General features: G+C 46.9%; 2 protein-coding genes across 11 annotated transcripts in view; one reads left to right on the top strand and one right to left on the bottom strand.

The window, feature by feature from the left end:
* USF3 (upstream transcription factor family member 3) overlaps nucleotides 1–14,670 on the top strand; it is a 31,797-nt gene extending 17,127 nt beyond the window's left edge. For 5 of the 7 annotated variants that reach the window (XM_021292659.2, XM_065077707.1, XM_065077720.1 and 2 more), the window contains 2 exons: nucleotides 721–817; nucleotides 1,937–10,846. In XM_021292659.2, the coding sequence (XP_021148334.2) occupies nucleotides 721–817; nucleotides 1,937–8,409 (6,570 nt within the window). In that variant the 3' untranslated portion in view covers nucleotides 8,410–10,846. Of the gene's footprint in view, nucleotides 1–720; nucleotides 818–1,936; nucleotides 10,847–12,920 lie in introns of those variants that run through there. The other 2 variants (XR_010475666.1, XR_010475665.1) reach the window with 2 other exon arrangements.
* Nucleotides 14,671–20,706: 6,036 nt separating this feature from the next.
* SIDT1 (SID1 transmembrane family member 1) overlaps nucleotides 20,707–27,953 on the bottom strand; it is a 46,249-nt gene continuing 39,002 nt past the window's right edge. Inside the window, exons 20-26 of one of the 4 annotated variants that reach the window (XR_002418184.2) lie at nucleotides 27,554–27,568; nucleotides 26,691–26,823; nucleotides 25,491–25,537; nucleotides 24,549–24,654; nucleotides 24,148–24,258; nucleotides 23,276–23,389; nucleotides 20,926–22,182 (exon numbers count right to left, since the gene is read on the bottom strand). Coding sequence is in view for 2 of the 4 variants with exons in the window: in XM_021292651.2 (XP_021148326.2) it covers nucleotides 22,120–22,182; nucleotides 23,276–23,389; nucleotides 24,148–24,258; nucleotides 24,549–24,654; nucleotides 25,491–25,537; nucleotides 26,691–26,767; nucleotides 27,554–27,568 (533 nt within the window). In the remaining 2 variants the exon portion in view is untranslated. Of the gene's footprint in view, nucleotides 22,183–23,275; nucleotides 23,390–24,147; nucleotides 24,259–24,548; nucleotides 24,655–25,490; nucleotides 25,538–26,690; nucleotides 26,824–27,553; nucleotides 27,569–27,953 lie in introns of all 4 variants that reach the window. The other 3 variants (XM_021292651.2, XM_005506249.3, XR_002418185.2) reach the window with 3 other exon arrangements.

The raw sequence follows: 27,953 nt of genomic DNA, 5'->3' as shown, positions 1-27,953 counted from the left end.
TCATTTTTTTAAATGCAGGGCCACATGAATGTAATTAGGCAGATTTTGAGCTTTTTATCTGAAAGTGTTTAAGGCACTGTCTTTGTGAAAGGTGAAGCAAGACAAATGATTTGATGCTGATGCACAGAAGCATCTTTTTCAGGACAGATCAATCTACAGCAAAGACTGTTCCTATAGAACAGCAGAAGAAATTTAGAAGTGAAGAAGAGGTATTGCAGGCAGAATAAGCATAATTTCATAAAAGGAAGATGGTGGAGAGGTTATGGCATATTTTCTTCCCGTATTTTCCAGTATATTACTTTCAAAATTATGCATACACCTCCCTGGATAATTATTGCATGTTTCTTTCTTTCCTCATAAAATATTTACAAGGCTGTATCCTGGAAATTTCATGTGATGTGTATGTTTCTCAGTGAACAGGAATTTTGTGCTGCTCATCAGGAAATGATGCTTGCTGTTCAAGTTCTGTGGCCTTAGTATCTAGCTTCAGGCATCAGAAAATGTCAGCTCCAGCACTGACAATGTTTTTCTGTAAAAGCTCATGGCATTTTAGGGTCAGTATCTCTCATAAAACCTGGGGTTCGTCTGAAAAAAAACACACACACACACACACACAAAAAGACCAAACAAACAAAAACCAATGGAACAAAAAATAAAAACAACAATGGATCTACCAATGGCAGACCTTTCTCCTAATTTTATATATGTTTTCTTCTAAAGAGCAAGAACATGATCCTGGATCAGGCCTTTAAGTATATAACAGAAATGAAAAGACAGAATGATGAACTTCTGTTAAATGGAGGGAACAATGAGCAGGGTAAGTACAGACACTGCTGGAAGCTCTAGAATTTCTGTCACTCGCTTCTGCTGTGTGTCTGCTAGCAGTGACTAACAACAAAGCCTTGGGAATCCCAAGACATACAGTGGCGTAGAGTAGCTTGAAACAAGAAGCCAACAGAATACCCAAGTGCAGGTTCTTGCATATAGCTATGAGATGATGAAGCAATCACATTGTGATGTAAAGTAATGACAGAGCTTATATGTGATGCAACATCATCTAATAGATTCTGTCCTGATTTATTCTACTGTAGTGACCAGAATGATTTCTGACAGACTTCAGTAAGGTGGTGTTTTTATTTTTTAATCAAAAATGTAGAGTTTCCTTCATTTGTAAGGCAATTTTTTTTCCTTTCAAATGCTGTGGAAGTGATAAAAGCCTATTTTATAAAATTACAATGCAGCATATCAAACTTGGTTGAACAGATGCATAAAAACACAGTGATGGAGGTATGACAGAAATAACCTCAGAGCTAACGTTGCACTTTGTGATTTTTATTTCTACCCATATAATGGAATTCTAAATAGTTTATTTTTATCTTGTTGATGTAATTGGGTTTGTAAAACCTCAATGATTTTCCTAGTTAGGTGAGCTATCTCCAAGGGCATTGCCGGTTTTTGTGGCTTTACGTAAGTGCTTTGTATTTAATTTTGCATATTGTTTATAGATGTAATGAAACTTAATTGTCCTGGAAAGCTATGAGATTATCAGTTAAATAAAAACAATTGCAGTGCTTGCAAAGGAGCAGGAAAAGAAAAAAATAAGTAATGTGCTCATCTTTCCTTCAGTAATTAAACAATTTGATTCGTATTCAGTTTAATCTGAGTTAGTCCTGATGTTTTTTCTAACTAAATAATTTGGCATATGCTGCAGTTGGTAACGGAGTGGTCTGTGAAGTTAATTCACTTTCCCGCTCAGTGGAGAGGCTTATCAGGGTAAGAGTCTTCATTTATGTTATGGGAACCATTTTAAGAGAGCATGTGCTATTAACAATGTATTTCAATACTACATAGTATTTATTCTCCAAGTCATGTGGTAACATAGTACCTAATATTTGTGCTGGTGCTGATGTAATGGAGTGCTCTCACTGTTTTGTAGCTGAAGAGATTAAAAAACTCCGGAAACAGCTGGATGAACTGCAGAAGGAAAATGGGAGATACATTGAACTACTGAAAGCAAATGATATTTGCCTGTATGATGACCCTACAATCCACTGGAAGGGAAATCTCAAAAATTCAAAGGTCTCAGTTGTTATTCCTGGTGATCAGGTTCAAAAGAACATCATTGTCTATTCAAATGGGAGTCAACCCAATGGAAATAACCAGGGAGCATCCGTCCAGGGAATAACATTTAACGTTGGTCATAATTTACAAAAGCAAACAGCCAATGTTGTGCCAGTCCAGAGAACTTGTAACCTAGTGACTCCTGTGACGATTTCTGGTGTTTACCCCGCAGAAAACAAGCCCTGGTCACAAACTACCATTTCGCCACTGGCCTCCACGCAGGCAGTTCCAGCAGGGAATGTTCTTGAGCTTTCCACCTCTGAGAACGAGCGAGGTGTGCTTGCCGCTGCTACTGCCAGCTCACAGAGCGCGTCTCAATCTGGAACAGAACAGGAACTGCGCTGTTTTTCAAGTAACGCGCCACAGAATGATCAAAACGTCCCCAAAAGTAAGAATGATGAGGAGGGCACTAAACTAACAAAGAAAACACTCCTGCAGGGAATCAGCCTTCCTTCCAGTGCCTCCACAGAAGCCTCCCAAGTTCAACAGGTGAATGCAACTTCCTCAAATACACACAATTCTAGGATTGACCTTCAGGAAAGCTGTGTCATTTCGAGCACAGACACAGCTTGTGTGCCATCTGTGAGACTGTCTACTGCAGATAGTTTTTCCTCTGTAAACGTTCTCAAAAGTACAGACTTAGGCAGTAGTGCTGGAATGCCTGCGACTTCTGCAGCAGAAGGAGTTAAGGCTGCAACAGCAATAAGCACTCTGCCTGCCAGTCCCCTAGAGAACTGCTGGTCTTTTTCAGGCTCTTCAGGTGTTGGCACTTCGGACTTGAAAAACATGAGTAGCCTTACACGGATGCCTTCAGCTGGAAACACACAGACCACGTGGACAACTTTGCAGCTAGCAGGAAATACTGTTCAGCCACTAAGCCAAGCGCCCTCCAGTATAATGACTGCACTATTAAACGAGCCAGTTAATGGTGCTGGTACTGTATCTTCTGCTCACAGCAGGCCTTTGACTACAAGTATCAGTTTGAATACTTCTCTGCCTGGGGATGGTCAGGCAGCTGAACAGATTGTAGTTACCTTGCCCTCGTGCCCACCCTTACCTATGCAGCCATTAATCAGCCAGCCACAGGTTAAAACTCAGGCTGTAGGAAATATCCTTCCATTAAATTCAGCTATGCAGGTGATTCAGATGGCTCAGCCAGTCGTGTCAGCTGTTACAGGAGCGCCAGCAAACCAGAATGTCATCATTCTCCAGCCTCCAAACCCTGTGCCATGTCCTCCAATTGTGAGAGCAGAAGTTCCCAGCCAAAATGTTAGCCAGCAAATTGTAATTATACAAGCCGCTAACCAGAATCCTCTACCACTCCTTTCTGCTCAGCCTTCTGCTTCCATAAGAGTTCCTGTGAATGGGCCAACTGCAATTGCAAACTCTAGCAGCTCCATACAAAATGCCTCTCTTCCACAGACCTTTGGAGGGAAACATCTTGTCCATATATTACCAAGACCATCCTCTTTGCCATCTTCTAGCTCCACGCAAACATTTTCGGTTACAATGTCAAATCAACAGCATCCTCAAACGATCTCATTAAATGGGCAGCTTTTTGCATTGCAGCCTGTAATGTCTTCATCTGGAGCTTCAAATCAAGCCCCTCTGCAAATTATTCAGCCCACCACCAGCGAGGACCCAAATACCAATGTTGCCCTCAATACATTTGGTGCTTTAGCTAACCTCAATCAAAGCATATCACAAATGGCTGGACAGAGCTGCTTACATTTGTCTCTCAGCCACCCTACCAATCCCACAACTGTCAATAACCAGATTGCTACAGTTAACTGTGTGTCGTTACCCACTTCTGTGGCATCTTCAGTACCCACAGAGGCTTCAGTACTAACTAGTGCATCTAATTCAATAAGTGCTTCCCCCAAAAAAGCGGCTGCTGGCTTGCCATCCAGTGCAAAATCAAAAAGGGCAAACAAAAAGCCAAGTACAAAGAAACACCAAGCAGTCAACAGTAAAGTGTCCTGTACAGCAGTTCCTTGCAAAGATGCAGGGAAGGTGGACTGTGCTCCTGTGGAAGTGGTGGCAAAGCCATCAGACAGCGAGGGGCTGCTTGAAAACTCTCCAGCAGTTTCGCAAGCTTTAGCAACATCTCAGGCGAGTGGTGTAGCAGCATCAAGTGGCATCAGCGTTTCTGACTGTTGTTCCAAAGACAGTATGAGCTCTGAACAGGCAGCCAAAACCTGCTCTGATCCTGAGTCAAGCTCGGCCGGGGCACCCGCTTCCTCGCCACTGACATTCATGGTGTCAGAGCAGCTGGCCCTTACCCCACCAACTGCCAAAGATGCTGCTTCTCACCAGCAGGCCCTTGGGTCTCAAAACCATCTGCCAACCAGCTCTGCCTCATCAGAGTCACCCAAACCCTGTGAAACCCTCAGCACCTTAACATCCTCTCGTACCGAAGCACATGTGACACATTCTCAGGTTGCTGGGACGTCAGCAGCACAGAGCAGCACAGCGGGTCATACTTCCAAGGCAGGAACGATTTCAGAGTCCTGCAGTGTTGTGCAGGATTCCTCAGTAGTAATGCAAGACACAGACTTATTAGAAAGACAGGGTCTAACCAAAATGCTGTCTGATCTCTCGAAAGAAAGAACAACTGCAGAAAAAAACTCTTCATTTACTGTTCAGGGGGAGCATTCTGATTTTTCTATGGAAAACTCTAAATCAGCAGAATCAAACGTTGATTTGCCTGAGAAGCAGGAACTCTTGCTAATGAACACAGAAGGTGACACGCTCTCCCAGCATCACTCCTGCATTTCTGATCAGGAAGTAGCGGGTGCTTCCCTTATTGCTAGCAGGCAGGCAGACTCCCCAATGTCAACTAGCTCTGGTAGCAGTCGGGGCTTCTCAGTTGCATCCATGTTGCCAGATACCACCAGGGAAGACGTTACTAGCAGCACGTCAACCAGTACGTGTAACAGCTGCACATTTTCAGAACAGACTGACATTGTAGCTCTTGCAGCAAGAGCGATTTTTGACCAGGAAAACCTGGAGAAGGGTGGAGGGGGAGGAATACAGGTTAACGTGAGGGATGCTATCTCTAAGTCAACAGAGGTTGCACCTTCAGAGAGAGAGCAACAGCCTTTTAAGCCTCAACCAGTTAAAGAAAACAATGCAGGGCCATTGGAAGCAGCACCAAACAAATTCAGTGCTCAGGATACAGTACAAGCAAATGTTGATAGACAGGTCGAAAAGCCAAGCTGCTCTGCAGGAGGTGTGGAAACATCAAACACTGCTTTGCAGATTTCCACTTCCCAGTCGCCAAGCATAACCAGTTTAAGTGTAAATAATCTAATACACCAGAGTCGAATTGTCCATCCCCTTGTGAGCTGCTCGAGTTTATCCCAGTCTTCAGAGCCAGCAAGTGTCCCTGCAACCATTGGCCTCTCCATTCCCTCTAGCACATATGTCAATCAGTCTCCAGGACCTGCTATGATGAGTGAGTATGCTCAGGAACAACTTAATGCTATTAGGGCAAGCACTATGCAGGCTCCCCAGCTGCAGGAATCGCACTTAAAGCAGCAAAATCATGAAGGTCGCAAGGACTCTGCCAAGCGGGCTGTTCAAGATGACCTTCTGCTTTCTACAGCAAAGAGGCAAAAGCAGTGCCAGACAACGCCCATAAGGCTGGAAGGGATGGCATTGATGAACCGAACACCAGAGAGCATTGCTGATCAAACACAGATGCTGGTCAGTCAGATTCCTCCTAATTCATCCAATTCAGTGGCATCAGTGAGCAATCAAGGGCACACTGATGGCCTTAACAGATTATTCCCATCTAACAGCAACTTTGTGACACCAGCTTTGAGACAAACTGAAGTTCAGTGTGCTTCACAGCCATCAATTTCAGAGCAGCAAGGCCAGGCAGGGCAGCACTTGCCACCAATTCAACATGTTCCTGCTCAAGGCATATCTCATCTTCACAGCAGTCATCCATACTTAAAGCAACAGCAGGCTGGCCAGTTAAGAGAAAGGCACCACTTGTATCAGCTGCAGCACCATGTCACTCACGGGGAAAACTCAGTCCACTCTCAACCCCATGGTGTCCACCAACAGCGAACAATACAGCAGGAGGTGCAGATGCAAAAGAAACGAAATCTCATCCAGGGAACACAAGCCACACAACTTTCTCTACAGCAAAAACACCATGGAAGTGATCAAACACGGCAAAAAGGCAGTCAGCCTCATCCTCACCACCAGCAAATGCAGCAGCAGATGCAGCAGCACTTTGGAGCTTCCCAGCCTGAAAAGAACTGTGAAAATCCTGCAACAAGCAGAAACCATCATAACCACCCTCAGAGCCATATAAATCAGGATATTATGCATCAACAGCAGCAAGATGTTAGCAGCAGACAGCAAGGCTCAGCTTCTGAACATGTGTCAGGGCACAATCAGATGCAGAGACTTATGACCTCAAGGGGCTTAGAGCAGCAAATGGTGTCGCAGGCAAGTATTGTAACCAGACCATCAGATATGACATGCACCCCTCACAGGCAAGAAAGAAATAGAGTTTCCAGCTACTCTGCAGAGGCGCTCATTGGGAAGACGCCCTCTAATTCAGAACAGAGGATAGGAATAACTCTTCAAGGCCCTAGGGTTTCTGACCAGCTTGAAATGAGAAGCTACCTTGATGTTTCTAGAAATAAAGGATTGGTCATTCATAATATGCAGGGACGCTTATCTGTTGACCATACAGTTGGATCAGATGTGCAGCGGCTTTCTGATTGTCAAACATTTAAGCCATCTGGACCTAATCAACAACCAACAGGCAATTTTGATGTACAGGCTTCAAGAAACAGTGAAATTGGTAATTCTGTGTCATCCCTCAGGAGTATGCAGTCACAAGCATTTCGAATTGGTCAAAATACTGGGACATCCATAGAGAGACAGAAGAGATTGCCCTACCAGCCAGTACAGGGTATTCCAGCAGGAAATACCCTGCCATCAAGGGAAAATGAAAACACATGCCACCAAAGCTTTATGCAGAGTTTACTTGCCCCTCACCTTGGAGATCAAGTTAGTGGAAGCCAAAGATCAATCTCAGAACATCAAAGGAACACACAATGCGGTGCCTCCTCCACAATTGAGTACAACTGTCCCCCAGCACGGGAGAGTGTCCATATCCGAAGAGATGGTGATGGCCAGAGTAGGGAGAGCTGTGACATGTCTATTGGTGCAATTAACACAAGGAACAGTTCTTTGACTATTCCTTTTTCGAGTTCTTCTTCCTCGGGAGATATTCAGGGCCGCAATACAAGCCCTAACATCTCTGTGCAGAAGTCCAATCCCATGAGGATGACAGAGAGTCATGGAACTAAGAGCCACATGAATACACCCGTTTCTAGCAACATGCATGGAGTTGTGAGGCCAACTCACCCTCACCCTGCCGTTTCTCATGGAAATGGCGAGCAAGGGCAACCGTCTGTTCGTCAGCCAAATTCTTCAGTTACTCAGCGGTCGAGGCATCCTCTGCAAGATAATGCAGGTTCTAAAATACGCCAGCCAGAAAGGAATCGATCTGGAAATCAAAGACATGGGAACGTCTTTGACCCTAGTCTTCCGCATCTTCCCCTGTCCACCAGTGGCAGTATGATCCTTGGGCGCCAGCAGTCTGCGATAGAAAAAAGAGGAAGCATTGTCCGATTTATGTCTGATGGTCCTCAAGTGTCTAATGATAACGCAGCCCCTGACCAACATACTCTCTCTCAGAATTTTGGATTCCCTTTTATTCCAGAGGGTGGCATGAATCCACCGATAAATGCCAATACCTCTTTCATCCCACCAGTCACCCAGCCTAGTGCCACTCGAACACCAGCTCTAATCCCGGTCGACCCTCAGAATACGCTGCCGTCCTTCTATCCTCCGTACTCTCCTGCCCACCCTACCCTTTCCAATGACATTTCTATCCCTTACTTTCCCAATCAAATGTTTCCTAACCCAAGCACAGAGAAGCCGAGTAGTGGAAGTCTGAACAATCGATTTGGATCCATTTTGTCTCCTCCCAGGCCTGTTGGTTTTGCGCAGCCAAGTTTTCCTTTGCTTCCAGATATGCCGCCGATGCACATGACCAACACGTCGCACTTATCCAATTTTAACTTGACGTCTTTGTTTCCAGAAATAGCCACAGCTCTTCCTCCAGATGGTTCAGCAATGTCGCCTTTGCTTTCCATTGCAAACACATCTGCTTCAGATTCTTCCAAGCAGTCCTCAAACCGACCTGCCCACAATATAAGCCATATTCTAGGTCATGACTGCAGCTCAGCTGTGTGAAAACTGCTAGACTGACTTCTTGTCTGATGCGTTGTTTATATATTTAAGAAGAAGAAAGTGGATCTTACTGGCATCCCTGAAGAGACCATTCATAGCTCACTGTTTATTTGCCTAAATGTATGTATATGGGTACTTTTTGTATTTATATACACACTGTATTTCCATCCACCTTACTAACTTTAAAGCACCAGTGCCTATAGCAATGCTTACTAGTAAACAGTAAGGATGCAGTATTGAGAGCTGTGCAAATATTGGTTGTTGATTTTCCAACAATCAAGTTTGATGTCTGATTGTTCCAGGGAAAGGGCCACACTCAGTAATATGTGGATGTTAAAGAAAGGAAAGAGAGCATCCATATGGCAGATAGGAAACAAATGCTACAGGTTTCATTTTGTTTCTGATGTGTTTACTTGAAACTACAGACAAACTTGAAGTGGCTTGGGCTTCTCTTTTTCTTTCGTAAAATATTTTCAGGAGCCTCAACACAAAGTCAAGTCTGTGTTAGCTCAGTGTTAATTGATAAAGATATTTGTTGTGCAGCTTTTGTCTGTTTGAAGCTTGTCACACACACTTGACTTAAGGTTGACTTTACCCAGCAAAAATTACTATGTGTTTCATTGGTTAGCAATTAAAAATACTGGATTAGAAAATTCAGATTTCTTTAACCCGTGACTATCTGTTTATGAGAATAATTTTGTTTGGATCCGTTTTAACAATGGCTTCACTTACTGCTGAACTTGGTCAATGTTTTAATGTAGCTTACAACTCCTTCTGGTATAGTCAGCACAGACAGCACTCCTATTTTTTGCCATTTCATTGTTCATATGCTGCAAGTTACCTCAGGGTGGGTTTTGTACCTTGTTTGGCACCTTCTTCATGTCTTTTTCTCCCCTTTCCACTCTCCTTTTCTTTGGTCCATGCTCAAACACCAGCTTTCTGGTTTCTGTGAGTGACAGCTATTTGTTTGTACCAGGCAGCACATGGGAGGAGGGCTGAGCCTGTGGCGTCCTGCAAAATGAGTGGAGATAGATCCCTGTGGGCACAGTTTTTACTTAATGTTGCTGACAGGATCGGACCTGAGTTAGTATCAGTACTCTGCACTTGAATGCACCTTTTGTCCAAACCCGTATGATTGTGGCTGCAGGACCATGAACGTGTCAAACCTGCAACACCGCACACCATGAAGATTTGCCATTTGAGCACCATGAGGAGGGGGGATGCATTTGTATGTACGTGAGAGACGGAGTGAACATGCGTGGGCTGGCTGAGTCTCCAGAGCTTTCACAAGTTTTGATTCCATTTCTTTTAAAGGAAAGGAAAGAACTAGGTAAGTGTTATTTATTTAATGGTTCTGCAGTGTGATTTTTCTTCAAATGAGGCAGAAATATTTGTCTTTAATTTTTATGTGTTTGGAAATAACGTTCTGCCTTTGATTCTTTAAATACTGTAGTAGCTTCGGGTCTCCTTGTGTGTAATCATCTCTTTAGCAGCTAAGGAGTGGCAAAAACTGCTCCAGGGCATCTTCTCTGGGCAGGGTAAGCTTGAAACCCTTGTGTGTTGCGCACCAGTGCATCTGCTGCTCCTGGGACCTGTCACAGGTTCCTCCCCGGTGCCTGTCCTAGTGGCAGGGTTAGGGGAGAGCAGGCTCCCTTGGATTTATTTTTAGGGATTTATTTTTAGGGATTTTTTTTTTCTTTGAAAAGCAGAAGGGAAGATTTTTCTCCATTTCCAAGAGCAGGACCCACAAAGAGGGATCTGAAAGTCTTTTCCATAGCATGTCTGCCCCAGGCCTCATTTTTGCTGATTCCTTTTACACTGGTCAAGGAAAGTAAAGAGGCTCTAGCACAAAAAAGTCTGTAGTCCATCCTGACGATGTCTCCACCCTTGTAACCTGGGTCTGTTGTTTTCCTGTTCTGATTCAAATTGGGAATCACTTTTTAATTCAGACGGAGCTTATCATTGGACATTAAATTTAAGTGGTGCATCAGTTCTCTGTGTTTCTTAAAAATAATAGATATTTATTTTACTTCAAAGCAAGGCAGCTGGTCTGATTTTGGCTGTGAAGGGGGCTGTCAAAGTGTAGTTACCGACTGAATGGCAGCAACCGGCCTGTGCAGAGCAGGGAGGTTGGGAATGATGGTCTGTCCTCAACTCCGACTAAGCGCACTGCAGGTCTGAGTGTTGGCTGATGAGACTCTCTGATCAAATTGATTTTCCTAGCACAGTAGATCCTGATGGGACTGCCTTGGCTGGTGGAAGGAGTTCCATAACGATGAGCGGCTCTGTGGGTTGCGGATGATAAAGACAGAGGAACTGAAACAGCAGCTATGCTATGCGTTACACACTTGTCCAGACCGTTAGGAGGGAAGGAAGAGAGCCATTCTTGGTCTCTAAATGCCACTGTGTGTCTAACACTGTATTTGGCTGTCAAAACAAATTTTAAAAAATTAAGCCCTGGCTTCCAGGTCTTTATAAAGGTGTTAATCCTGCTTATCATTCCAGGCATTCATGTAATACCACATTAGTTTACTCTGCTGGGAAAATTCTAGTACTTCATATTGAAAACTGGAGTGAGCTTCTAAGCTTATATGGACCAGTTGTGTTAGTTGAATGTTCACAAGTCCATGGGGCCTGATGGGATTCATCCCAGAGTACTGAAGAAGCTGGCCAATGTTATTCCGATCTGGAAAAAGGTTGTAAGGGAAAAACCACAGAACTACAGACCTGTTAGCCTAACCTCAGTTCCTGGAAAAATTATGGAGAAGATCGTACCAGCTACTATTGAAAGACATTTAAAGAACAATGCAATCATCAGGCACAGTCAACATGGGCTCACAAAAGGAAAGTCCTTTTTGACTAATTTGATATCTTTCCATGATAAGGTGGGTGCTTTGTGGGTGAAGGGAAGGTGGTGAATGTAGTTTTTATAGATTTTAGTGAGGCTTTTGATACTGTCCCTCATAGCATCCTTCTGGACAAGTTGTCCAGCTGTGGATTGAGCAGGTTCGTGGTACACTGGGTGAAGATGTGGCTGAAGGGTAAAGCTCAAAGGGTTGTGGTGAATGGGGCTACATCTGGCTGGTGAGCGGTCACCAGCGGTGTTCCTCAGAGTTCATTTCTAGGGCCACTTCTGTTCAATTTATCAACAATCTAGATGCGGGAGTTGAATGCACCAGTAGCAGGTTCGCTGATGATACCAAACTTGGAGGTGCTGTTGACTCTCTTGAGGAACAAGAGGCCTTGCAGAGGGTTCTAGGTAGATTGGAGCAGTGGGCTATGATTAATGGGATGATACTTAACAAAGCCAAATGCTGGATTCTGCACCTGGAATGGAATCATGCTGGGCACAAGTATAAGTTGGGAGAAGAGTGGCTGGACAGTAGCCCCCAGAAAGGGATGTGGGTGCTGGTTGACAGCAGCGCAATAGGAGCCACCAGTGAGCCCTGGCAGCCCAGAGGGAAAACCCCGTTCTGGGGTGCAGCAAACGCAGCATCACCAGCCGGTCAAAAGAGGTGATTGTCCCGCTGTATTCAGTGTTGGTGCCACCTCACCTGAGCGCTGTGTGCAGCTCTGGGCCCCACAATTGAAGAAGGATGTGAAGGTCCTTGAACGCATCCAGAGGAGGGCAACAAAGCTGGTGAAAGGGCTGGAAGGAATGTCCTGCGAGGAGCGGCCAAGGACTCTGGGCTTGTCTAGTTTGCAGAGAAGGAGGCTGAGGGGCGACCTCATGGCTCTGCAGCTTCCTGAGGAGGGGATGAGGAGGAGCTGCTGAGCTCTTCTCCCTGGCATCCACTGATAAGATGTGTGGGAATGGTTCAAAGCTCTACCAGGGGAGGCTTAGACTGGGCATTAGGAAACGTTTATTTACCGAGAGGGTGGTCAAACACTGGAACAGGCTTCCTAGAGAGGTGGTCGATGCCCCAAGCCAGTTGCTGTTTAAGAGGCATTTGGACAATAACAGGCTTTAGCTTTTGGTCAGCCCTGAAGTGGTCAGGCACTTGGACTAGATGATTCTTGTAGATCCCTTCCAACTGAAATGTTCTGTTCTATTCTGTTATTCTATTCTACATATTTATTCCTTCATATTGATTTCGCTATTGATTTTAGTGGTGATCTGTCAAGGTTAAATGCAATCCTGAGTATTCACAATAGGAAATGTCAGTTGTGATTATGATGTGTGGGGTTTTTTTGTGTGTGCTGAGCATCATTTTCTGGAGAGGCAGTAACTGGTTCAGTAACTTACATGTGCCCCTTTTCTGTTCACAAAGACAAAAAAAAATAGCGACCTTGTTCACAGGATACCTGTAGTGCAGATAATCACAACACAGGCATTTTAGTGAGATAAAGACTATAGCAACTTGGCAGGAACTGCACTGTTTGTGGTGTGCAGCTCAAAAGTAATTACCACATGACTGACCCTCCGTCTTTACTAGAGGGTTGCACCCTGCCTTGCTGTGACAGGGCATGGTGATTCCTGCATAATCACCACACCACTTTGTCGTCCCTCTCAGGACTTTTTCTGAAACCTGCCGAGACCAGGATGGAGAAGTATCATTTCATTTCTCTCTTTGAACACGGCAATTTCTGTTGACGTTCAACCACATACCAGTGTGAGTCTTTTTACGTGCCGTAAGTGCTGCTAAGTGATCCTGTGGAGTCGGTGTGGGAGCAGGAAGACCGCTATGACAAGGAAGGTAGGCAGCCCTATTTGCAAGAGCTTCGTATAAACACATTTCTCCAAATTCTGGTATTTACACTGCTGACTGGCTTTCAGATCAATTTAATTACAAGAAACATCAGCTCTGTTGTGCAGCCTTTTGGTCTAATTCACTGTCCAAGATGTTCTTTGAATGCTGGGTCTGACCAGGTCCCCTGGTTTAAGAGGAATTTGTGGGTTTGCCACAGATTTCAGCTTCTCATATGTTCATGCTCAAATGCCTTTAGGAAGAACAATGGATAGGCTGGATATTTCACATTAAAAGAGAGGAAATTAAATGTTAAGAGATTTTTGTTGGTTTTCAATTATGAAGTTGTTTTAGGTTTCCTCTTCACTATAAGCTAATCACTTCCACGTTGGCCAGGCCACGGCACAGCTCCTCACGTTTAGGTTTGTAGGTGAGTTTGTGACGCTGACAGGTCAGGGTTTCAGCTTCTGACTGCAGGCCAGTTCCCAGACCTTTGGGCTCTGCTCCCGGGTAGAGGGTGTATTGCAACATCTGAACCTTTGAGTGGCAACATTTCTTTCTCTTTTCTTTCCTTTCCCTTATCATTGAAGCTGGTGTGTTTAGGTCTCAGGTTGGTAAGACATTAAGAAAGGCTCACCTTACCTTGATATATGCTTTTCTTTTTTTTTCTTTGGTGGAGAGGGGTGGTGGTGGAAGGAAAAGTTGACAAAAGTTTCGCAGATCAAATAATTGTTTTACTTGTTACAATAACAATTCAAGAAACAAATACATTTTCCTCAGCAAACAGCTATGACACCAACAATTTATCATTTTCTTCTAAGAATTGCCTGGCAATTACAGTTCCTCTGTTTTTCAAGATGTATTTAGAAAATATTCTGTGGTTTTAATTGCAGTCTGTTAGCCTGACAATGGCATTTTCCCTTCCATAGTACCCTTGCAATGGTTACTTACACTAAAGTGGGGTTTTGTTTTAGTTTTGGAGAAAGGAAGAATACCCAGTGCTGCCTAATTCAGCAAAATAAGCAGCAGAAGGAAAAGGTTCAGAACTACCTCAAGGGTGGGACCGCCAGAGCTGACACGTGGTGTGTGTCTGTGGCTTTCAGCTTGGCCTAAATGACTTCAGCAAACAATGGCAAATGTTGTAGGGCTGTATTGCACAAGTGCCAGTGTAGTCCTTGGTTAATCCCTTAAGAAGCCCAGGAGAGCAAGAGCAGAGCCAGACTAAGTTGAAAGCAGGCAGTAAAGTAGTAACGTATTAACATTTGTATACCTTTTCATTGAGAGAAAGGACCTCATTTAAGAACAGCTATGGAAACTGAGAACTGAAGTGACTTGAGCCAGCGGCTGAACCTAACTGGAATGTGTTTTCTAGCTCCTGCTCCAGTCACTACACTGCTGCCCAGGTGGAAGAGCACCTCTCTGAAAAATTAAAAAATATGCTGTGCTAGTACAGAGCCTCCTGAATTTTGCACAGATTTCCTACTGCACTTTAAAGCTGCGCTGCTGCTGCTGTGGTTGGTGACTATAGTGCTGTCGCAGGAAACAAATCATGTGGCAGGGCATGGCTGGAGAAAAGGGGTCATTTTGTTATTTCTGATCTCCTGTCGTCTCTTCACCGTATTCGGAGGTACTTGTGCAGTCCTGGCTCGAGGACTTGGTCACAAACTCATGCTATAATCTGTTTCTGGATGACTCAGTGTAGGCAGCTGTGCTAAGAGCTGTGAGAAATAAGTTCCCCAAATAAGTTCCATGCTCATCACTTCAATAATGACCTCACTTTGACCAGAAAGACAAAGTAGCATTGAATTTACTTATACCAAATCACTCAAATTTGTGTTGTTTTCTAAAATAGTGATGTAAGGAGTGCCGTTCTTCATCATCACTTAAGCAAAGTTATCTGCTACTGCTGTTCTCCTCTCCCGTTGCCCCAATCCAGCACAGGGAGCAGCCACAGGGACAGGAGGGCCAGTGCAGACACAGGTTTGTGTGTGACTGTTTTCAGCCTCCTACTGCCTCTGCCATCCCTCGAGTGAATCTAAACACCCCAGAGCACCAATGCTTTCTTCCCACTGGTTAAACTGAAAGCAAGTTACTCTGAACCAGCGAGAGGTTTAGCAGAGGTTTTTGGTCATTACAATACAAAACCATCATCTCTCTGCAGATAAGCCCTGCTTAATTACACAGAAGCCATTTATGATTTGCCACTACCAGAGCTCTTTTTGAGATAAACTTAAAGGAAAAAGAAGTATTACTTTCTGCCTCACCAAAAGTGTTTTTACAAGTAGGTTCCAAGTTTGCAATATGCTGCTGTTTCAGCAGTCACAAGTGTGAAACAACCGAGCTCACAGTGGGTTCTGCCCCTGTTCCTGCCCGCTCGCTGTGAGAAGGGAAGCAAATATGGATTTTGCCATGCGAGATTAATCAGAGATGCTGTTGCCCTCCACAATGTAAATTATTTATATTCAGTCCAGAGTTTCCTGCTGTGCTTCTGTTTTATACAGCTGTAAATTACTTGGATACAGCCCCAGTGGAAAGTCCTTACTATTTTGTAATGGAAAAAAAGGAACTCTGCAGTAGAAATCTATAATGAATGAACAGGAACATCATCTTCCAATTGTAAATAAGATCTTGTTCTGTTTATTTTGACATCTTTTTACAAATGTGTTGCATTAAGGTGTAAATATTCCAAACCATGATCTTGTTCAGAGTTCTGAGATTTCTATTGTTAAGTGTAATACTTTGTTTAATAGTTGTAATAATTATTTGTATAGACATGAACATGATAGTATTTTATTAAAAAAAAAGAAAAGTGCACTTTGAATATTGTATTCTTTTTTGGTACAGCTTCATTCCCCACAAAAAGCCCTGCATTTCACTCTTCAAGATTGGTAAAAATAAAAGCTTTGTTTTGAGGCTGGGAATTTACAATTATAGTTCTTCACCGGTATATATTATCTGCATATGCAGGAGTTATACACAACTTTATTTGGATATATAAAACTACATAATCCAGAAGAAATATATACTGATCATGAAGAATCTAAATAATGCACAGTAGATGCTCTCCGCACCACGTTGGTTGTGAAGTGCACCAAGATAGATGTTTTGTCACAGTTTGGATCTAAAGGATGTGGCTGGATGAGACTGGTACGGAGATGCTCCACGGTAAGCAAAGGCTTTTTGGGAGGCTGTGTAATATAGGAGGAGCTGACAGAATTGGTATGAAGCCTGTTGGGTGCTCCAGGATGCCTTACTGCTTGTAAACCTCAAAATTCTTGTAGATGCTGAAGATGCCTTTATGGATTTTTTTTTTTGTAGTTGAAATTTAGTATTAAGACAGATGAGCTTCCCTTTTGTTACTTCAGCAACAGCCAGTACCTACAGTTTAACAAGAAGGCTGCAGTCAGAGATGGCCGTGGTTCAGTAGAACATCAGGAAGGTGTGTGCAGCACTAAGGATGGTCTCTGAGTAGTCACAGTAACCAACTCTCAGCCCACTCTCCCTTACCTTGAGAAGGCAGCTCTGGCCCAAGAGGAGCCAGGTGGGGCTAGTTAACTGCCCTGCAGGGCTAGTTAACAGAACCAAGCACTCCCCAAGAGCAACAGCCCCAGTGCCATGGTGTGCTGACAGCCCAACGCATAAAGGGAGAGTTCCCTGCTGTAGCAGTCTGCTCATTCTTGTCACAGCAGAGGGGAGGACAAATAGGACAGGAGGCATCCAAATACCGTCAAGGATGGGCTGATGCCCTCAGCCCTGGCTAACTACAACAGATGCAGGTCAGGGCTCACCTGTGGGAGGTGACACATGGCTGCTGGCACAGTTTCCACCAAGGCCCCAGCAGCATCCCTGGGGCAGCAGAGGTCCTGCTGGTTAGCCCTCCTGGCCTCCTCTGGGCTGAAAGTTGCTGGGCACCTCTGGGATCCTTCCAACGCTTTGCACAGCTACATGGAAGTGTATGTGAGGGAAACCACATACAAAAGAAAAAGTGAAACTGGCTCAAAAGCATTTCTTCTCCCATGTTAAGCCAGAGGTGGAACATACCCTTGGTGTCCCTCAGCCTCAGATACACCCTGTAATGCACTGGATAAACTCGGCATCTCCCTGTTGCTATCATTGCTGATTTCCACCACCACCAGCCCCCCCGCCAAAGAACTTTTTGCTCTGTGTAGATTTTTCTGATTTAATAGGCACACAATTTACCTTTAACTGTGCACTTGGGAAAATGGTGGAGGTCCAGGCCTGAGGAAGGCATTGCAGGAGGTGTAACAGAAATTATACAAAGCTGAGTTTTAGTAGCTCTTCTGCTTATAAAACTAGCAAACATATCTCATGACTTGGCAAATGACCGTGAGTATTTAATGACCACCTGTGGAGAGCTCAGGGCAGGTGCTCCTGGGCAGGTACAGCTTCCACAACACACACAGAGTTACTCTGGCAGCCGCCACTTCCAGCCAGACCAGCTCCTGCTTCGTTCAAGCTCCTCAGCAAGCCACTTAAACTCACCGAGGACAGGATTCACCAGAAAAGTGAACGATTTCCTTCCCTTGCAAGAGTTGTTAAAGCAGTTTGTGATGCACGTGACGGGGGAAGCAGGGGCACCACTACCAGCCTGTGGGCAGCAGAAGAGCCCCCACATCCTAACAGTATTCACACCAGCTTTTTCGGTGAACAGAGAAAGGTGAAGAAACAACACCAACGTGACACATGCAAGCCAGGGAATGGAGGTCCCACACCTACCCAGGGACCTGTTCTTCCATCCCTGTGAGCAATCACCCAGCAAAGGACAGGGGCACTAAAGGCACAAGCGGCATTTCAGGTGTGGAGAGCTGCGTAGCCAAGCTCAACTGGGACAGCTGGGAGACAGAAAGCCACCCAGGTGCCCAGCCAGACACCCCACCAGCCAGAGCCACTGAGGAATCTCTGCAGCCACCAGGTCAGGCAGGGCCCTGCAGCCACCAGGTTGGACAATTGTCCTATGAACAGAAACCAGCAGGCAGGGCAAAACTAAGAGGAAATTTTAAAAATTGATGCACCAAGCTGGAAGCACAGAAGCAACAGGGAGGCAATTCCAACTCTTCTTCGCATCTCTTAGGCTTGAGGTAACTTTCCTTGAATTTAATTTCTCTCACATTTTTTATGCTTTTTCTGTGCTGTTATCTACTCTTCTCTAACCTCTCTCCCTCACTGCTGCTACCACCTTGCCATTCACGTAGTGGGCTCATCTCTGCACAGCTCAGTGAGCCCATATGTTGCTCTTCTGCCTCCTATATCGAGCCTTCCAACTGCTGTTCAACATTATTTTTTCCTCGCATTCCTGTTTAGAGAAGATAACCAGCTTCCTGGTTAGAAACAAATACAAGCTTAGAACAAGGTCTAAAAGGCACAGACTATGGAAGACACTGGGAGAAGGAATATCTTTTATGAAAATGTGTCCCTAAAACTGGACAAAATTTGAGTGCACATAAGCCCCATATCAGTCTGGCAGAGAAGTGTTATTTCTACTACCTGAACAGCTTGTCCTATGACCTCAACTTCTGCACACCACAAAATACACCAAAAGCAGAACATACTTGTACAAGATGAAAAGCTGCTCGCCTTTCTCCACACCTAAATATGGGGAAAGGGCCGTCTTGCAAGGCAAGACCCCATCCTGCACCTGACTAAGCAAGGTGTGTGAGGGCTGCACAGTGAGCAAAGAGCACTTCAGGTTAGACTCACAAACAGCAGGATCCCACACTGGATCCTACAAGTCTTGCTTCCCCCCAGATACCTACTTGTACACCAGTTCCGATGATCTGCCAAGATCAACAGGTTTTTGAACTAATGCCTGTCTTCTCCCTGTCTCTCTGGCTCAAGGGGACTAAGGGAGGCAGCATTTGCTAATTCCAGTCAGAAACCTCACTGGAGTCTCTGGCCAAACTCGCCCACTTCATACAAAACATTCAGTGGGCTCTGGAGTTCTTTGCACAGTGCAATTGCAGCTGCATGGTGTGACTGCAGCATGGACACCAGAGAAACCGGGCAGGTACAAGATTAAAGGCTGCTGCAGTTCCTCAGACAACAGTAGGGCAGTATCTCCACGTCAAGGACCTTTAACCTCCCCAGCATAGCCTTCCACCTTAGAGGAGATCTAAGCATCTCCCTCCAGGTCCCAGAGGAGCAAGGCAGGCTTTGCCTCAAGTAGAGGCTTCTTTTGGTTTAGCAGCTCATGGGAGTTGGTCATTCTGCTGGTGCCAGCAGGCTGTGTTCAAAGCCCATGTGCTCCCAGCATTCCAGGATTTATCCTGCCCCTGCCAGCACTGCTGTCCTGCGAGCACCTCCCCACACAAAGCCTTGTAACCCACCCTGAAGGCGCACACAAGGCCTGTGCTGAGTACCCTGTCAGGAAATTTTCTCCCCTCCTCCTCCTGCTATGTTCCCCAGTCCCAGCTCCAAAGCACTGCCCCACTTGCTCCCTGGATCACCTCAGGAGCAAATGATGTGACCTCCCAAGAGATCTACCACTGCAGCTCCTCATGCAGCTTCCAGGTGGCACCACACAGCAGCGCTCCGTGCAGCCGTGCCTCAGATCTCTGCTTCTGCTGCCGGGGCAGAGAGAAAGGAGGGAATGGATGGCACCGGTACCAGTGCTATCACTGCATGTTTCTGCCTGCCCTCCAAGTAGAGCCCTGGAAAGAGCACATCCTGCACACCCCAGATATTATTACAACAAATATTGTTTTCACAGTGAACTTGTGCTCCTACAGCAGCCCTTACATTTGCAGGGAGGGGACAGGGCAGCACAGAGCACATGTTGCAAAAAAGCTGTCAGCTCAAACGCTCATACACATGTGGACACAGAAATCCAGGTGGTTCCATCTGCATAGCAAGTGTATAACTGTGCTGGGCAGGACAGAGCACCACAGCCCCACCAGGAGTCCCTAACATATGCAGCTTAGTAAGAATTTAGGAGTTTTTGTGCACCTCAGACTTCTTGGCCTGTGTAGCTAATACTGGATTCTGCCATTTTAGATAGACCAAGAACATATAGCAAGGCTGCAGGGTGGCTGAATGGAAAATGTGGACTATCCTTGGCTCAATACTACTCCACTGGAGCTACTCAGACAAAAACAAGTGCCATCTCCTTCCCTGCAGCCCATGCTGACACTGTTAAGGAAGAGAAGCTTGTGCTTCACAACAAGCCTGAGAAACCTACCTTTGTTTCTAGCATCACTGAACATTCACAACTCCATCTGCATGGCACACTGGCAAGTCAGGCCCAAAGTATTGTAATAAAATGCAGGACACAGGAACAACCACCACATCTGCTCTGCTGGGGAAGACGGCTGCTGGCAGCCTCTTTGTGTCATTCCTCCCCCAGCCCTCCCTTGACTGCCAAAGGGGCTACTGTGACAAACAGGAGTGTCTGTTCTTTACTCCAGTTAGCCCCACAAAGGCAATTTGGTTAAGAGAACAAGCAGGTCATCTGTACCAATGCTCAGGAAACTGATTGTGAGGCTCATAAGGACCCAAGGATGAGAGCAGCTGTGTGACACTGCTAGGCACCCCTCTGCCCCGAGCGCTCTTTTGCTGCTGCTGAGAGCTGGAACAAGAATTCAGATCAACCTGCAGAGAAGAGAGCCAAGAACATTTTATTGACCATCTTAACAAAGTCCAACTTAGAAAAAAAATAAAAACCAGCTAGTGTAAAACATTTCTAGGAGATAGAGACTTCTCAGAATAGAAAATTACCATAGCCTTCTGCTTTGGTAAGCACAGGCAGAATGGAGCCTTTGCATCACCACGTACATGCACATACACCAAAGGAAAAATGCTCTGATAATGACAAGAATAAGGACAGTAGGCCCCAAAGAACACTTTTTAATTCAAAACTAGCAAAACAGGTCACATTTTAGATGTGTGAAATAATTCACACCTCATTTTTTAAATAACTGAGAATTCAGGAAGAATACAGAAGCCATTTAAAAACTTATTTCAGGTGCAGAAAAGTTGGAAAGAAGTTTGGTCCAGATCTTTAGCTAAAGAGCTCAACACCAAGTGCCCCAAAACTTCCTCCACATTCCCAGCCCATGAAGACACCTGCTTTACCAAGTTTGCCCAAAGCAACCTTGTGGGAGGAGAAAGCCCGAGGCTGCTGGACAGCCTCCCCGTTCCACCTTGCCCCTTTGGCAAGGCCATGCAGCAGAGCCAGGGAGCTGCCAGCCAAGGCTGTAGCTTCACTGCACCGTCTCTCTTAGGGCTGCTTGAGGACAGTGCTTCCGGTTCTGTGAAGACCATCATGCTGACAAGCACCTGCTGGGACCCGCCAGAGAGAAGCGAGGCTTTTCAATATGTGTCAGTGAGAGAGGTCGCAAGAGCAAAGCGGGAGGTTCTGCCTCTGGCAGAGCACTCCCGGGCAGCTCTAGTCACCATCTCCCTTTAACGCTGCAGTCCCTTGGACTGGTTTCTCTTGTTACCATGGCTCCTCACCAGCCGTGGGAGGAGCCTCTCCAACAAAAAAGAACACAGTCCCCCACCGCCACCTCACCTGGGAGTCCACGGCTCACTTGGCGGCGGCAGGTCAGGAACCAAACTCTCCCTGGTGCTGCCAAAGGGACTCCCTGGGGGCCGCGGCCTGTGGGGTACAGGCACCAGCTGCCAACGTGGGAGCAGCTGCACTGCGCTTCTCCAGCCCGCTCACCCAAGAGGAAGTGGAGCACATCAGCAGGGAGGAAGGGAAGCAAAGGTCTCAAACACACCCTGTTTCCTCCCCTCTTCACTGGCTCCAGCACCCGCTGCGTGCTGGCCTCAGCCACTGGGTCATGCCTGCCACAGAGTGTGCAGTGGGAAAGGAGCAAACGTTGTCTTCTCTCCCGGTCCCACCTCAGTTACAGCAGCACCCCTTCATGCTTGCAGTGGGATTCGGCTCCCCTGCTCCCATGGGGTCGTTGGCCACAGAAGCAGGCTCATTCCCCACAGATGATGGTGGCCCGGTGCCTTTGGCTGAGCAGTTTAGGACACCCCTGCGCCTCTGTCCCCTGGGGACTCAGAACACTGGGATTTTGTCCCTGCGCACCGTGTCCAGGTCATCATCCAGGGTCAGCAGGACCTGAGGAGGAAAGCACGAGGCAAGGCTAACAGAACACTGAGGTGAGGGTGCCAGAGCACTGGAACAGGCTGCCCAGGGAGGTTGTGGAGTCTCCTTCTCTGGAGACATTTAAAACCCGCCTGGACACATTCCTGTGTAACCTCATCTAGGTGTTCCTGCTCCGGCAGGAGGATTGGACTAGGTGATCTTTTGAGGTTCCTTCCAATCCCGAACATTCTGTGATTCTGTGAGGCAGCTTCAGGTCTCACTGGCCAGCCTACAGCTGGAGAGAATGACCAGCTCCCGAGGAAGTCTCATCACAGGGGGACTCCACCTAGGCCACAACTCCAGCATGTACAGGAGTCATGACAGCATGACAGGTAGCTCTGCCTGCAAGTGCCACAAGGACCTGAGGAGGTAATCCTGCCCCAGCCACGATGGAGACGCTGCTTGTAAGCTGGTTCCTTACCACCAGCCTCTGAAGAGGCATCCAGGAGACAGGAGGATGGGAATTGCTTGACCACAGCTCAAATATAGCATGTGGCCAGGCAGTTCCTTCACAAACAGCTTCCACCTTGCACAGCTAAGGTTAAAGTCTCTCACTCTACTTCCCCAGAACGCTATGCTGTGACCCTGTTCCATAGGATGCCTCTGCCTTTGCCACCACACAGGTCTAAAAAGAGGTACCAAGTAGAGGAGCACAGGAGTTGAATATGGAAGTGAGGGAAAGCCCAGTAATGAACTAATCTCCACACCAGTGATCCTACTACCTGGGTCCAAGGAAGTAGTGTCCCTGGGAGGTCCTCACAAACCCAAGAGAGGGTTGGTCACACCAGCAGCCCCTCAGCTTCCCCACAACAGCTATGTGACCCATAGCCCCAGAGGGAATTTGAGGCACAGGGAGCAACAAGCCCAAGCAGAAAGTCTGATCCCTGATCCCACTGACAAGGGGCATCCTACTGTGAAGGATGTCTGGAGGCAGAGCCAAGCAGAGGACTTGGGGCAATTCTGTGGGGTCCTGGGGCAGCCACAGCTCTGTGTGGATAGAGAAGGACAAGGAGGAAGAGGAGAGAGAGAAAGCATACAGCAGAGCGGGAGGCTGAGCAGAACTCACCAGAAAGGAGAAGAACAAGGCAGCCGCAGAGAGGAAGTGCCAGACATCATGGTCATCGAAGAAGCCCAGCAAGATGCATGGCCGGTTCTTTTCCCGGGATTCTGCTGGAGTCTCCTAGGGGAGCAGGCAGGGTGTCAGGACCCAGTATCTACTCACACAGGTTCCTGGCTGGCCATGTTGGACCCTCTGGAGATCACCCTGTCTTAAGTCTCCATGCAGGAGCCAGAGAGATGTGCTGTGCTGGCTGGGCATGTGGTAAGAGCAGGGCAGAAGCACAATGTTTACTTAGACCTGGAGATGGAACTGGGGCCACAACCCACACCTGGGAGGGCCTCTCTGGTCTCCATATCTGAGGTCCTGCATAGCACAAGCTGCACAGCCTTCACCAAACCACCCTGCGGCAAGCCACTCACTTCCATGGAGGTGGATGCAGTATCTTGTTGGGGCATCCAATCCAGATTTAAGAGCCTCCCAGGCCACGGAGAGCTCCCACAACCCCAGACAGGTTATTCCCTATTTGCCATCTGCTCCAGTGAGAAGTCTTCCATCCAGCAATGGTCAGGATTTGTTCAATTTTGCTTTCAGATCCCCAGCTCCTCCTCTGTCCTATGGTGAGGAGCAGTGACCTCTGGATCACCTGGGTCACAAATGGTCAAGCTGGTCTCACCACAGCTCCATGCATATGGTAATTTTTGGCTCAACACAGCTTCCCACGCTCCCTTCCCAGTCTGCTGAAGGAGTTAAACCCTTTCAGTTCTCCACGAGCAGCCCAAGATTCTTCCGCAGAGTGTTTTTTGTGTAAAACAAACAACAGGAAGGAAAGATGACAAGAGATGTAGATGGACAGAAGGACAGTGAAAGGAGAACTTTACCTCCCAGCTGCTGAGGGTCTGGAAGAAGAAGTATAGGGCGGCCGCCCACACCACTGCTGTGGCCACGATGCAGAACAAGGGAATGGGCAGGAGCTTCTCAGAGCTGCGAAGCTGCAGACAGGGACAAAACCTCACAACATGCCCAGAGATCTTCCTAGAGCTTGGAGCCATGCATAGGACTGACAGCCTGGACCATCTGCAAAGGGCTGCCCACCTCAGGGAGGCACAGCCCAGCCACCCAGAGGTGGCTACCCAGCAACAACACCTTGTCCTACCCTGAGCCCCACAATGCCCCATCCTTCTGCAGCACCACAGGAACCCAGACTATAGCCAAAAAAGAGTCCTATCCTTTCCCCTTTAGAGACAGACATGCCAGGGACAGCTACAGCTGCCTCTCTTACCTTCATGATGATGTAGAAAGCCAGATACAGCAACAGGTTACAGATAAAGATCCCCAGTATGTAGGAGGCAAAGTCTCTGGGCCGATACACCAACCCAAAGATAGCACTGAGAGAGAGAGAAGGAGGGATGTTAGATGGCCTCTTTCACTGGGGACAAGGGACATCCCCAAACTGACCACCACCCACTGCACCCACCCAGACCTCAGGACAGAGCAACACTGCCACAGTCTGCCAGTTCTCTGGAGGAAATGCACTGTTCACCTTTGCTCCCTGCTGAGAAGCAAAGCACAGCAAACTCAGCCACAGTTAGCTGCTGAGAGCAAATGAAGACCCCAGAGGACAGGCAAGGGCCCTGGGTTGCTTCCAACTCATGGCCAAATGCGTCTCATTTGGTAGGAGCTGGCCCCAGATCCGTACGTTTTGCACAAGGCAGGTCTAGTGAAAAGCAGGAGCCTGGAGCAATGATTTTAGGTCTCATCCGAGAGCCGATCCCTCCATCCAGGCAGCTGCTGCTGAGCCAGGCTCTGACTCTCAGTCACAGTCTGCTGAGCCAGGCTGTGACTAACGAGCACCTGTCAAGTCTCCTGCACCTTGGCTGCGCCAGACACCTCCCAGCTATGTGGGAAAAGCATGTACAGCACGACACAGCACTGTGGTACCAGGCCAGCCCTACACAAGCTCGCTCAGATGCCAGCCACAAGACAGCACCAGCTGAAACGCTCAGGGATGCCTCGCGTAGCTCTGCAGTGCTGCACTGCATCCTATGGATCTGCCTGCTCATCGGATCCAGCTCCTTGCCAAAATGCGTCAGAAAGGCCCCAGCACATGACTATGGCACAGACACTGCTGCACGTCCCCATCACTTCACACCACCTGTGTGTCAGTACTGAATCCTGCTGCCCCGTGCACAAGTACAAAAGACACTCACACCCCACTACTTACAAGGACCAGTTGACCAGGTTTCCAACAACGAGCAGCACCATCCTGTCCTGCAGAGAAGACACCGATGATCATATAAAAGCAGAAAGAAATTCAAAAAGAGGCCTTTGCCTCAGAAATTCAGGATAGCATCGTGTGAGGATTTGGAGTCTGCTTCCTGCAAACACACATGCACCTGGCTCTGAAGTTTGTTCTGCAGGAGCTTCTGCCAGACAGAAACTGCTCTGGCCCTCAAAAATTTGAGGAAAGCATTGCAAGGAGACTAAATATCTAAAAAAAGACAACCCCAGCACTTAAGGATCAGCCTCAGGATGTTCTGCAAGTCCTTCAACTAGTACTGATGTTTTTCTAGTTAGATTCCCTCTTTGCCACCATTTTACAGCAAAAAAAAGTTGCACAGAGCAAGGACATGCTTGAAATAGGCAGCAGGGGAAGCCTTGGATCCTGCACATATCCACAGAGCCCTTTTTCACCCACCTGACCATCAGCCAGGGAAGTGCTGTAACTACAGCAGGCAGAAGGGCTACATCTGTGGGGTGTGTGCATTTATGCTTACAGCTGCTCTCAAGATGCACCTATTTCAGACTAGCCAGGCTTATTTTATGCCTACGTGCACTGAGTTTGCTTGCAACTCAGTCTGATGCTTATTCAGAGATGGGAGAATAAATTAAAATAATAATAATAATAATAATAATAATAATAATAATAATAATAGGATGCTTATGGCTAAAAACTTCATTTGGCTTCAAGCCTAATGAGCACTCCATGCCAAGAAGAATGTAATCAGTGGGACACAAGGTAACAGCTACTGTTTCTCACTTTTTTGCTGTCTGCCCTGAGGTGCTGTAGGGATAGCAACAGCTGTTCCTTAAGTTACAGAGCCAAAACAGTCACTACCTTCCCCAGAAAGGCTGCGCTGCACAGAGCCTCATGCCCATTCCTTGCATGGATGCTCCCATAGGGCAAGAGCAAAGGCAAATCCTACCATGCCTGTCTCACCTTTGCTCTGATGTTTTATTCACCAAGCCTTAGCTCAGGAAAGGCCTGAGAGTGGGAGTTAAACTGCTCCAGCAGACATCTACACATACCTGAACATTCGCATGGAGTGGGAATAGGACAGCATCGCTTTTTCAAATAGCCACAACTCTTTTCCCTGCACATTGCCTACAAATTGAGCAATTGCTGAGATGAGAAATTACCTACCATGTACATTGGTCGACTGCACTGCTGGATACAGTCCGTGTACAGCACCATCGCTGCCCGTCGGAATATCCCCAAGTCTGCCAAAGAAGAGGATAAAAAGCCAGAACTGCCAGCAGAGTGAGCTCCAAAATGCCTATGGGGAAAAGACGTGGACACCCATGGGCTGATAAGAGAGGACTCAGCCTGCAGAGAGTCAGGGTGTCCACAGATTGTTTTCTTGCCCTTTGGGAGCAGTCTGTGCTGAGCAGAAGGGCAGTCACTGCGGGATGTGGATGGCATTTGGCCAGAGTGAGAGGTTAAAAAAAAAAAAAAAAGAGAAAGAAAAATCCCTTTGCCACTGGCACTGCCCAGAAGTCAAATAGGCCCTGATTGTATGTATAAATAGGCTGGTTTAGCAACTACATCTCTGCAGGAGAGATATGGTGCAGGAAGGTGAAATGCACCTTCCACAGAACAAGCTGCCAGAGCAGGGAAACAGCAGAAACTCATTCCACAGTCCTTAGAGGGGTAGAGCACACTGGAGACACCTCTTCTCTCAAAATCATTGCAGAAACTTCACTGGAGAGCCATCAGTGGCAGTGGGGATAGACGGACATGCAAGCACACACTTGCCCCTGCTTCAGCAACAAATGTAGAGCTTGAAAAGTCTCCTGTGCCAAGATGGGAGCTTTCCTTTGCTATATCACCCCCTTCCTGTCAAGGAACAGGACTGGCAGTGCTGCTGGCAAACTGCCTTCGCTTCTCAAGAGCCGACCCCAGGTGGCACACAAGCCTGCCTCCCCACACACACCCACGCATCCCCAGCTGCTCTGTCGCTGCTCAATCAGCTCAGAGGGAAAAAAATAAGAGCTGCTGACAGTTACCTGAGTCAGGGCCATCTGAAGCAGATAGGAGCAGAAGAGGAAAGAGAAATACATTTGTAAGCAGAGCACAAGAGCCAGGTTCCCCACCAGACCCTCTACCCCCCTACCCCATGATGAGGTTTTCTATAGCCCACAGCTCTGAGCACAGCACTAGGGAGAGCTGCAGCTGAAGTGCGGGCTCCCTCAGAGCTCAGCTCTTCTGCCACCACAGAGCAGAATGGTCGTGCTAACTCCCATGGGTCTGGGAAGCAGCAGCACAAGCATTTCAGAGGCCACAAAGAGCACCAGACGGAGGAAAGGACAGGATAACCCAGAACACAAGCACAGGCCACAGGACCGTGCTCACAGATGTGCTGCATAGGCAACTCCCACAGGTGAGGACAGGAGGCACCTGAATGCC

The sequence above is a fragment of the Columba livia genome, chromosome 1 (assembly GCF_036013475.1).
Source record: "Columba livia isolate bColLiv1 breed racing homer chromosome 1, bColLiv1.pat.W.v2, whole genome shotgun sequence".
NCBI lineage: Eukaryota > Metazoa > Chordata > Aves > Columbiformes > Columbidae > Columba > Columba livia.
The sequence above is the reverse complement of the archived record's forward strand: the minus strand, read 5'-3'. Positions and strand labels throughout refer to the sequence as shown.